Source organism: Gavialis gangeticus, unplaced genomic scaffold (assembly GCF_001723915.1).
Source record: "Gavialis gangeticus isolate Ggan-Ray unplaced genomic scaffold, GavGan_comp1, whole genome shotgun sequence".
In the NCBI taxonomy this organism is placed as follows: domain Eukaryota; kingdom Metazoa; phylum Chordata; order Crocodylia; family Gavialidae; genus Gavialis; species Gavialis gangeticus.
In genome coordinates, this window is record NW_017729016.1 from 17,257,992 (window position 1) to 17,270,152 (window position 12,161).

General features: G+C 47.2%; 2 protein-coding genes across 3 annotated transcripts; one reads left to right on the forward strand and one right to left on the reverse strand.

The window, feature by feature from the left end:
- Positions 1-4,232, reverse strand: MRM2 (mitochondrial rRNA methyltransferase 2). Of its 2 annotated transcripts, none has more exons than XM_019512957.1 (3): positions 3,907-4,140; positions 2,236-2,525; positions 1-766 (listed from the first exon to the last, which is right to left on the reverse strand). In XM_019512957.1, exons 1-3 carry the CDS (start codon positions 3,993-3,995, stop codon positions 333-335), a joined length of 813 nt encoding a protein of 270 aa, XP_019368502.1. In that variant the 5' UTR covers positions 3,996-4,140; the 3' UTR covers positions 1-332. The 2 variants fall into 2 exon arrangements, with proteins under 2 accessions (XP_019368502.1, XP_019368503.1); XM_019512958.1 differs by lacking the exon at positions 3,907-4,140 and adding an exon at positions 4,167-4,232 and having other exon boundaries at positions 6-766.
- Positions 4,233-4,294: 62 nt separating this feature from the next.
- NUDT1 (nudix hydrolase 1) lies at positions 4,295-11,749 on the forward strand. Its single transcript, XM_019512959.1, has 3 exons — positions 4,295-4,481; positions 10,612-10,757; positions 11,214-11,749. Exons 1-3 carry the CDS (start codon positions 4,327-4,329, stop codon positions 11,459-11,461), a joined length of 549 nt encoding a protein of 182 aa, XP_019368504.1. The 5' UTR covers positions 4,295-4,326; the 3' UTR covers positions 11,462-11,749.
- The last annotated feature ends 412 nt before the right edge of the window (positions 11,750-12,161 follow it).

The following is a 12,161-nucleotide window of genomic DNA, read 5'->3' on the forward strand; positions in this document are numbered from 1 at the left end:
TCAACAAAACTATAACCAGTGCTTTATTTTTCTTTCCATCACTCTATCCCCATGGACTTTCATGCTACTGCATGCCATTCACAACAGCCTCCTCCCACATCCCAGAGTAAGAACTGGATATTTTTGCTGATATAGAGTAGCAGCTCAGTGAAGCAGCAACCTCGTCTTGCTTTGGATATCTATGGCACAATATAAATAATGGCAGATTTTCCCAAAGTAGGATTAACAATAAAACCAAAAGGTAAGAGTTTAAATGGATAATTCTTTAGGTCTACCCAAAGTCCTAGTGTCCAATCAATGACTGACAACCCATACAAGAAAGGCAGACATAATCAGTTTTTCACAGTCCTTCTGTACCCCCTTGCCAAGTAATAGGATTCTGCAGATTCCTTCCTGCTGGCCTGAGGCTTTATAGTTCTTACGTTGCAGAAGTGCTCCATCAGCCTGCTTTGGAGAAGTTGGGCATCTCTTCCATTCCAGAATTTACAGAGCATAATCCCCCCTGGCTGCAAGATGCTTGAGGACATATCCAGAACTGACAAGCACAAGTTAATCAGTTTGTCATGATCTAGTTCTTGGATCCCTGTGGCATTAGGTGCCATGTCGCTCAAAATAACATCTGCTTTCCCTGAAGGAAGCAACTCCTGGATCTTATTAAGCGTGCTTGGATCTGTCATGTCAGCATTAGAGAGGAAAACTGCTCCTTCCAGAGGGGCAATCCGCAGAAGGTCAACTCCAAGGACAAAGCCAACAGGGGCACTGGCATCTAGGAAACAAAATGTTAATGCAAGAATGAAAAACACAAGACAGGCCCCTGCTTTTAAACTGATCAAGGTTATTACAAAGGCTGCTAATAATGTATGTATCCAGTAGCTCAGTACTCTATATGTAAACCTACATCATGTGTTGACAAAGTACAATCTACCTCATCCATGACCAGTGTGCTGACCTGGTTAATCCACCAAAACCCAGTGACCTGGAATAAATATTTTTGTTTTAAAAAAATCTATATCCCAGAGTTTTAATCTATACCAGATATAAGAGAAGCAGAGCAGTTCTGCACTCAGCCAATAATAACAAAACTTGCCCTATTACACCTTACAAACATTAACAAATTAAACCACAACACCCATGGGCATTTTTCAGAAACAAAAATAGAGGCAGAGAAGTTAAATTACCTGCTTGAGATCAGACACAGATTGCCCTCAGGGATGGAGACAAAATCTCTTTGCCAGCCCTATTCTCTACCTCCTCAATGACCATCCCTTATATTGTGGCTCAGTGTAAAAGTTTAGTCCCCCTTGCAGTACATCTCTTCCCAGGTTTTTACTCCTTAAAGGCGGCATCATGTGCTCATCCAAGGAAGTACTTCCTTTCTATTCCCAGCACGGTTACAAAAAATCTTAAGTTTGTAGCTGAGTAATTAATTATATAAAATTTAAATAAGCTGAGTACAAGACACACTGAAGTGAAACTAAACTATCTACATCATACCTAATTCTACTGGTAAAAGACAATCTCCACAGACTCCAGGTCAAGTCAGCACTGTCTGCTACTTCATTTGGTGTTGGAACTCAGATGACCCAGTCACCAATTGAGCTAAAATGTTTTTATTAAATCCAAAGGCCAATAGCAGTTGTACAGTTACTTTACACAAATATTCTAAAACACTCTAACAAAACATTAACTGAATGTTAGACAGTGGTGTTACAATCCTCAGCAAAAACCACACCCACACCATGAGATTACAATATTGATCAAGTACCTGCAATAAGGCTATGCCCAAGGATCAGTAAAGGCTTATGCTGGCTGGTTCCAACACAGCTTCACCTGGCATATGCAAAGACATCCTCTCTTACGGTCTTTTATGTCTCTTGATTTCTTATCGCATCCTAACTGGAAACTTCACATGTATTTGCCTTTCCCACACACCAGTGAAAATTCCTTTGCCCATCTGCCCTAGATTTCTTAGGCATAATGTCTGCTATGTCCAGCTGGCATCATTTGGCCCATTCCTCTTTCTAGATTAATATAGCTGTGGCCCTTTGTATTCCTTTTGGAGGACATTAGCTCTTCCATTCTTCCAAGTCATTGCCTGTCTGACCTTTTGTCTTTTCCTCTCTCTCAACTACTGCATGCCTGAAATTGCCAGGTCTGTATCTGGTGAAACATCCCATCACCTATGGCATTTCACTGCCTAATTCCTACACTTGGGAGCTAAGCTTGTGAACTTACCAGTGCCCAAGGCATTGACCCTCTGTACAGCAACCTGACTCCATGCCCCAGGAGCAGCTCCACAGTCTAGCACAGAAAACCCTGGACAAAGAACCCGATGCTTATTATCAATCTCCAGCAGTTTGAAGGCACTTCGGCAACGATAATTCTGCTGTTTCACTGCCTTCACAAATGGGTCCTTCAAATGCCGCTCCAGCCAGCGGTGCTCTGTTCCAGTTCTGCTCTTCAGACATACCACTGCAGTGTGCAACCTCTGGCACAGAAGCAAAGGGCTTGTCCACCTCTGATAACTACGGAAAAAAAAAAAAGACAAGGAAACCAATTAGTGCATAACCCCTGCAAATTTGAGAACTTCACCTTTTCACGTAATTAACTCCCATCTTGACTTTAGTGCTTACAATCTATCACTAAGCTCATCTATAACACAGTCTTTTAAGAAGATGTACTGTTTTATTTTTGAGACTCTTGGGTCTGTACAGTTAATTCATATTTACACACTATTTCTACTGTGGCAGCACCACGGTTTTGGGTTTTTTAAAATTTTCCGTAGCCCAAGCCAAATTAGCCAAAACAAATCCCAAATCTGGGAGTCAGCCCAGAACCATAAGTGGCCCGACTACCAGCAAACATCTTCCACCCCCATCTTGGGCTTCAGATGTTTCCAAAACCTTTGGTGGGCATCCTTCTTACAGGCCCAAGCACGGAGGGTTGGGGTTTGGATGTCCCCAAGTTTTGCTTGCCTTCAGCTGTAAAGGCCCAGGGGCAAGCCAGGGAGGAGTCTCCAGGAATCCCCATTACGGAACCCATTCAGAACGTAAGAATTGTCATTTACAGGGTCAAACCATAGGTCCATCTTACCCAGTCTCTTGTGTCACAGAGGGGCAGAGAGGGGATACTGAAAGGGAGAGGGAACCGAGTGAGACCAGGGTTTTTTCCACTGTTCCTCTCCCACTTGCAGCCTCCAGCACTTTGGACACTTTTACCCCTCCTGGGGGAGTGCTTTAATTAGAGCGGCTCCAAGAGCCGCTCCACTTAAAGCATCACCATGTCTCATGTATCAGCGTCCCCACGCTTCAAGAGAGCAGCAGGGACTTTTGAACTAAGCTGGTTCGACAAGCTTTACATAAAGCGCTCCGACTGCCATTTTTAAGTGCAGGGACACTGATACACGAGTTACAGGAGGCTGCTGCAGCACAGCAATTGCCACACTCCAGTAGACTCAGTCAAGTCCAGGGGGGCTGGACCCAATGATCTGCAAGGTCCCTTCCAGCCCCTAACAATCTATGAAACTACAAGTCTGCTCTGATGTGCTCGAACCCCAGCGCAGACAGACAGGGCAGGGCAGCCTCCACACTCCTGTACAGGTGCCGTTAAGCTCCAGGAAGCTCTGGTCCAGGGGCCGGGCCAACTCCCAAAGCCCCTCTCCTCCAAGAACACGTCCAGCCCCCTTTTGTGCTGTGCCATTCCACATATGGACCATGACGCTTCCGGTCCCAGACAGAGCGCCATTTCAATACCCTCGATTCACCCCAAGAACTTCATCTGCCATTTTTATACCCAAAAACCTATTCCCACTTTATCTCATCCTGAAACCCTTCCATCCAGGGGCTCCCGGACGCCTCCCGCAGCAACCCCACACCACCTTTTCCAGCGCGGCTGCTTTCCAGAAACCCGTCACTCGCAACAGGGCCCTTCCATGCGCCCCCCTCCAGCGCTGGGGCTGGGTGGGCCTCCCAGCAGCTCGGCTGCGAGGTGTGCATGCGTGCACCCTTCTCCCTGCCTAGCCTAGGGGCCACGGTTTCCTACGAAGGCTCCGTTTATGGCGCAGCTCCCGAATACAAGACGAGCTCCCCTACACCAGAGCCCATCCTGCATTGGCGCTGCGACCGCACCACGACGCCCCCTACAGAGCGGGAGCGCGCCCCCCTCACCGCCTCATGGTCCCGGCCCGTGCGTCCGACTCAGGCGTCCCCCGGAAGCACGCGCCGCGCCCCGGGTTCCGGCCGACCAGCAGGGGGCCGCGCTGGCCGCTGGGCGCTGTTTCCCGCCGGACTGTTTTGGAAAAGGCGACGCGAGCCGGGCGGGAAGACAATGGCAATGGGGGTACGGCGCTACACGCTGGTGCTGCTGCTGCAGCCGCCGCGCGTGTTGCTGGGCCTGAAGAAGCGCGGCTTCGGGGCCGGGCTCTGGAACGGCTTCGGTGGCAAAGTGCAGACGGGTGAGAGCGTGGAGGCGGCGGCACGGAGGTGAGCGCGGGCCCGTCGCGGCGGTGCGGGGACCGCCCCCCCCGCGAGAGGGCAGGTGTCCCAATGCGTGGCCGCTTTTGAGGCAGAAACGCAGGTCGCTCTTGCAGACTTTTAGCTAAATTTGGGGTTCGTTTGGTTTTTTTTAATTTGCTAGTATATTCCGTGTTCAGATCGGCTCCAAAGCTTGCGCTGAGCACAACTGCGCTGTCCCGAAAGCCCATGGGGCATAACGGGTGGGTCTTGATCGTTTAAACACTGCGTGTGGTGCCATCTGTCCCGGCCCCTCTGACTGATTGTTTTGTTTCGTGTCCTGAGTCGAATCGGCCAAATCTGGGAGTCGTTCAAGGAGCATAAGTGGCCTCAGCTACTGGCAAATATCCGCCACCCCTGTGTGGGGCTTCGGGTGTTTCCAAATCCTTTGGCCGGAGTCCTGTGCAGGGTTTGGATGCCCCCGAGTTCCGCGGCACCTCAGCATAGAGGACGGTCCGGTTGTCCTGTGTTCTGTGTTGATACAAAACCTGGTGCCTTTATGTCTTCTGTTTTCCTCTTCAAGAAATAAACACCCCAAGCACAGTCCTGTAGCCCTCTATCCATACGAAACCAGGCGCCTTTATGCCCTCCTCTGTTTTCCTCTTAAAGAGAAATAAATAACGAAGGAGTACCAAGTATTTTTCTTGAAGAGAAAAACAGGACGTAAAGGCATTGGGTTTTGTATTGATAGAAGACAACAGGACTGTGCGTGGGGTGTTTATTTCTTGAAAAGAAAAATCAAGGACATAAAGGCATCAGGTTTTGTATACCATCGTAGAGGACAGTCCGGTTTTCTGCTACTCTGTCCTCTTTGGATACGAGCCTGATGTCTTTAAGTCCTCTATTTTTCTCTTCAAGAAAAGCTTTTTGTACTCCTTAGTTATATATTTCTCTTCAAGAGAAAAACAGGATATAAAGGTGTCAGGCTGCGGTGGGGACAGAGTAGCAGAAAACCGGAAAGTCCTCTCTGGTGGCCACCCTAGTCATACGGCTGCTGGAGCAGGTTAGGGAGAAGTGTGCCGTTTCCATAATGTTGGTGTACAGACAACCTCTGCTTAACGCTGTTTCGCTTGGTGCTGTTTCATTATAAGGCTCATTTGAAATTGATACCCAATTTCACTTAGCACTCAGCGAGTTTTGTTATAGCGCTTGCGGTCGTCATCTTGGGTCAGTAAGAACAATTGTGGTTGCCATCTTGGGTCGTCAGATACTTTCAGTTTCACTTGACGCTGGGTTGTTCAGGAACCAATTAAGAGCACTAAGTGGGGGTTGCCTGTACAGCCAAGAGCTTCCCACTGGAAGTGAATGTGGGAGGCTAACTATGCCTTACTGCAGTCAAGGTACTACCCCCTGCCAAGAAAGTGGTTTTCCCTGCAACTTGGAAAACCACCTTAGTGGTCATGGTATTTCCTCTGCCAGATAAATATTGAATTGTTCTAAACACCGCAAGCATCCTCCATCCCAGCCTTTTGCCCTGGGGCTTCAGATACTCCCAAATCCATTGGCAAATGCTCCCAAATCCTACATGCAGGCCCAAGCCCAGAGGTCTTCACATTTGGATGCCACCAAAAACTACAGGCAAGCATCCTTCATCCCAGACTCATTAGTCTGGGATGTCCAATACTTCCTACACTCAATCTTAGCCCACAAGAGGCTGAGAAGCTGTAACTGACTTTGGGGTTTGCTGTCAGCACTTTCTTTTGACTGCTTGCCTTGAAATCAAGAAATGCTTCAACTTTGATGACCCAGTTCTCACTTGCTCACTGGTGTCTTAGAGGGAGCAGTGTAAAGTAAATAAGAAAAAGGCTTATTTGCATACTTATTTGCATATTTTTTCAGTGAGTGATAGTTTTTCAGCAAATATGATCATTTTATATTTAAGACCTGGCAATGTTGAATGAGAGCTCCTGCTCTCCACCAGTCCAAGCCTTGCAGCTCTGGGGCCAGGCGCTTCCCTGACTCAGAGGCACAGCTTACATGCCTGCCCAGCTCCAGCAGGAAGAGGGACGTCTGAGGAGGAGAGCGGGCAGGAAAGCCACAGAGGTTCTGGGGAAGGCCAGGTGCAAGTAGACAGCGGTGTTGCTTGCAGGGAGAACCAAGCTGCGTGCACTTCACCCAGTCCGCACAAGTGGTGTCTTGGAGGCAGCACGAAGCACTTCATGAGTCTGAGTGTGGCCCGGCTGGCAGGATGGACGTAGAATCATAGAATCGTAGAACACGAGGGTTGGAAGGGAGCACAGAAGGGGACATCTAGTCCAGTGGTTCCAGTGCCTTTTGTTGTTCCAGAACTTTGTAAACACTGATGGCCAGTCCCGACCCAGTGCCCCTCACTCCTGACCCGCTGCTCCCTTTCCCAAGCCCCAGCTCCCCAGTGTATGGGGTGGGGTGGTTGGCTGGGGCATTGGGGGCCCCCAAGCAGGCTGGAACTCTGACATCCTACAGGGGAAAACTCCCAGTTTCCCGCATTTTTCTACTTTAAAGGAGAATCCATTTTAAAAGTTTGTTCGCAACCTTTTCATTTATCTTTGCAACCTACTTTTGGACCATGACCCACAAACTGAGAAATGCTAATCTAGTCCAACCCCCTGCTCAAGGCAGGACCATCCCCAGCTACATCTTTCCAGCCAAGGCTTTGTCTACCTAGGTCTTAAAAACCTCTGAGGCGGGAGATTCCACAGCCTCTGGATAGCGTGTTCCAGGGCTTTACAACTCTCCTCATAAGGGAGTTTTTCCTCGTATCTAACCTCAACTTCCCTTGCTGTGACTTGAGACCATTGCTCCTTGTTCTGTCATCTGCCCCCCCTTGACATTGATTGCCTGCAGTGCTTTCTTCCATCTTGCAGCCTGCTTCCACTTCTCTCCTGAGATCTGTGGTGTTATGGCGGAAGGTGAAACCGATCACGTGGTCAAGGCCTTGTTTAAAAAAAAGCACTGAGCTTCATCAGTTCTAAGAATCCTGCTGACACTGAATTGTGCCTCTTCTGCCCCTTTGAGTAATGTCTGAATCCCTTCAGGATGGCAGCAGGGAGCTTGGTGCTGCTATAGTAAATCTCTGGCTACGTCCACTTGGCTGTCTCTCTGTGGAAAGGTCCATGCAGCACTTTGCAGAGAACTGTCCTCTGACACAGTTACTTTAGCTGCCCTTAACTGCATCATGTGCCTTCAGATCATTTCCTTTCCTGCAAAAGGCAGGAGGGAGATGGGCCTCACTCCTGCAATCTGCTTTTGGTTTATCAGGGTTCTGTTACCACAGCAAATGGTCTAGATGTGATGGTTTGATTAATGCAGGATTTAACACCAAGTGCTTTGGAAAGCACAGCGTGTGTTAAACCTTGAATCAGGCCTGTAGCACTTCACTTAGTGAACAACAGGTGGTAGCTACTGGGTGTGCTTTGGCTGTTTGCATCATTTTGAAAGTAGAGGCTGTGGCTGTAACATTAGAGGTTTTAGCCAGGTGGGGCTCAGGCAGGGAGATGGACCACAGCAGGCTAACAAAATACCTTTCCCTGAACTGTCTATAGCAGTCTAAACTGGAGCCCTCTTGGGGCAGCATGCTAAAGATTACAGCAGCATCACTCTACAGGGGCATCTGAGGCTTTGGGGTCTGGACTCCTTTCATGCCACCTGAACTGGGATTGCAGTAGCAAAAGTCTGCACTATGCCAAGCCACTTTGCACACTGAATGATTACACGTTCAACTGAGATGCCTTTTAAGTGAAGTTTCCTGCTTCACCAGGCTCTCTGGTAGTTCACTGGATACACAACATTCCCTAAAGCGCCCAGTGCTGTTCACTGTGTCACATCTTATTAAAGGAGCATTTAACTGGGTCATTATTTCCAGTTTAACTTATTACCCATTATGTTTCCATCCACTGTGTGTAGGGAGTTGAGCTGCACACAGATGTATCGAATTGCTTAGGAAGCCATAGCAGTGTCACACCCAGCTGTCTAATTATCACAGCCTGTGAAATGAAGCTTTTAGCTCCATTGCTGAGGAAAGTACTTCTATTTCAGACTCCACTATATATTCCAGGAAGATCAACTCAGATTAGTCAAAACATTAAATCAGAGTGTAATTCTGAAAAATGGGATCCATTAGGGTCATGCCAAAGAAAAACTGGAGCCCTACAGAGGGTTCCCATTATGCTGAATAAGAGGCTTGCTGCCAAAAAAAACCTCCAACTACAGATTAGTCATTTTAAAGTTGAGTCTAATTTTAATTAAGCACCTCAGCTGAGTATACACTAGCTTTCAAAATATTAGTAATTTCTGTATATTGGAAGAGCTATGAATGACTCTCACAGCTTTGCACCTCATCCAGTTTGCCAGGGCCAGATTAAGAAAAGGCTTTGAGTACATTTATGTAATTAAAGGCGTTAATTTAATGCGTTTCAAGCAGGCCAGCCCTTTGTGATGCAGCTGGAGATTGACTGACTGGTGTGCGTTAAAATGTGGTTCAGCAGTTTCCTCCTCTGAATGCAGGCCTTTGACCTTAAATATGTAATTTTACTTCCATTTTTATTAATAAAATACTGGCAAGATCTCACTTTGTCTGAATCAAAGGGTAAGCCAGTACTTAAAGGAAACCTTGTTGCCACATTAGCACCGATAATAGTCACACTCTTCTTTGAGTCGGTGCCATCAGCTTCACCATGGTATTTTCGGATGTGATATACTTAAGGTCCTGACTGCATGTGTTTATTAAAACCAGCTTGACCTTTTCCATCGTGCGGGTACTAAGCCAACTGTTCCAGACAAGTTTCAGCCTCAGTAATTGCGGTCTTCAAATGAATGGGATACAGCACTTCCTGTCTTAAACTGTTACATAGTGGGCACATCTACCAAGATGTTTACTGCTGAGTAGACTAATTAGATGCACCGTAAATGTCTCAATGTCTAAATACAAGTACTATCCTGCTGCCCAGTAAAAACTTTTCAGTAATGCACATGTAGATGCTGGAGGGGCTGGCTGGGGCACCCAGTATGTTGTGCAACTCAACAGTAGTTTTATTCAGCCCTAGGAGTAGCTGAATAAGAGTAGAGGCATCTTGTATCACTTCCCTGTCTCACCAAAATGTTTCAAGACTTATTGAAACCAGAGTTCGCAAGCCACTGTGTGCTTGCTGGCTAGAGATTCCTATAAAACTTAAGTTAGGGAGCTGTTACAAGAAGAGTAGACAAGCCAAATTAATTAACTTGATCTAGTACCAGAAGAAAACGCGGAGTGTAAAAGAGGCCACTTCACTAAAACTCCTCTCCAGAATCTCCCATCCAGCCCATTCTTTTTCTCATAAATTGAATTCTCTATTAATTCAGTCTCTTTATGCTTTACACACCAGCTTCCTGCCGTGGGAAGTCAGGTGTCTGCTAGGGAGTGCAGCGCACCCACTCCATACATGCTATACCTTAATAAGGTGTAACCTGCCTTAACCACATGCATGTGGTACTGCATGTGCAGTAATAGCTCTGTCCTGGATGGGCTGATTGGCACTTGCTGAGCACTGCATTGATTAGGTGAGCCATACAGTTCTGGACCCAGTCCTTTGACAGCAACCATAGGCCTGGTTTGTCCAGAATCCATTGCAATCACTAGTCACAAGGTGCCATATTCTGCCAGCCCGCCCTTGTAGTTTCCGTAGGGTGAAGTCCTCTAAACAGTGACATTCAGAGAGAACAGAAGATCTTACAGATAGTCTGTTCTTGGCATTGCATTTCATTTAAATCAAGGGCTAGTGCAGCTTGCATTTACTAGGACTCATCTAAAACTGCTGCAGGACCCAGCATGCACTGCTCCCTCTACCACGGTGTAAGCAGGCTGACAATTTGACTCAAGCTGGAACATTTTATGTTAAGACCTGCATGCACTGACATACATCCCACCCTATTTGCATACTAAGCAGGTACTCCACATTCCTGACAAGGTGCCTCTCTGACCCTGAGTTCTCCCATATCCCAGCTGCTGTCAGCTTCCCCATCCATTTCTTTATCCTCATGTGCAGAAAAAGGAAGACTCTTGCTGTTTTCACCCCAGAAGCATGAGGTGTGTGTCTGGCAGGATTCAGCAGTTGCGTGAATGCTTCTTGTGTAAAATGTCTTGCAGGGAGTTGCTGGAAGAGAGTGGGCTCACGGTGGACACCTTGCAGAAGATGGGGCAGATCACCTTCGAGTTTACAGGCAACTCTGAGCTCATGGAAGTCCACATCTTCCGAGCAGACAGTTTTCACGGCGAGCCAACGGAAAGCGAGGGTAGGTGCATGGGTGGAGCGGCCGCACAAAGAGGACTCGTCTGCATCTCCTGTTTCCTGCTGCTTAGGGGAATGGGTTCCTGTGCCCATAAAGGCAGCTTGTACATACTGGCTTTGTCATTATTGCCTCCCCCATTCCCATTAGTTGTGACCTTCAGCCTTTGTCACGCTGCCACAGCCCAGGAGCTTCCTGCCAGGGTTTTTAGGAAGGGGCTGGTGGCTAAGTCAATGTACGTTGTCTGAGCACCACTTCTCAGAATGTCATCTCCCTGCATCAGGGTTGTTCCTCTGGAAATGCACTTAGCTACTCCTCAAAAGTCCCGCTGAGGAGGAAGCTGGCTGTGCAGGCCAATGGAGTACATTGTTGGTTGTGTTTCCTCTTCTCCCCAAGGGGGCTTGGAGGGAAGGGAGCGGTAAGTTCAGTTTAACCCAAACCTCTCTGTTTTCTCCCTGTTAGAAATGCGTCCTCAATGGTTTCAGCTTGATCAGATGCCGCTCAGCCATATGTGGCCAGATGATGCCTACTGGTTTCCACTGCTGCTCCACAAGAAATTGTTTCTTGGCTATTTTAAGTACCAGGACCATGACACCATCCTGGAATATACGCTGAAAGAGGTAGACGAGGTACAAGAAGAAAACAAAGAAACATTCCACACTTCCCACATGGGCAACATCATTCCCCAAATTGGACAAGCAAGCAAGTAAAGGATTTGGACATCCTTGGTTTGCACCGCCTTCTTGCAGTGGTGTCACCAGCTGCCCAACAACAGGCATTTCTTCCAGAGAATCCGAGAAACACGAGGAAGTGAAGTGGTTTTCCTCAAAGAGAGAACAAAATACAGTCGTTTTTGTACTTCTCCATTCCCTAGTTGTAGTGTGTTATATTGTTGTTTGATGACTCCACTAGGTAGTTTTTTCCTTCACAGTTTACTTGTTAGTTTTTTTCCCCTTTATGTTGGACTTTTTTAAACATTAAATTTTTCTAAAAACAGAGTTTGGAAATGAGACTGTCCTTGAAGAATCTTTAAACTAAGCCAGAAACAGGAGACCTAGTCACAAACGTATCAAGTGCTGGAGCCTACAGTTGAACCACTTATTTCCCAGGTGATGGCAATGGAATTGGTACTCCTTAGTTATTTATTTCCCTATGCATCCTGGCCAGGGTTTATTCCTTCCAAATAAGGAAAACACGTAGCTGCCTCTTATTCACAGTTACATCATGAAACCCAGCGAGTCATGGTCCATGCTGCTAAAGCACTGAGGAGGTCAGGGAGGTGTGTCACTAGTTTTTTCCCCTCTGCCTAAAATAGCTACACGAGCTTATGGCAGTTGATGAGACAAGGATAGGGTAGCTGTACAGCATTGCTTGCACCCCGTGTTTTGGCTGTTAGGCTACAAGTAGATG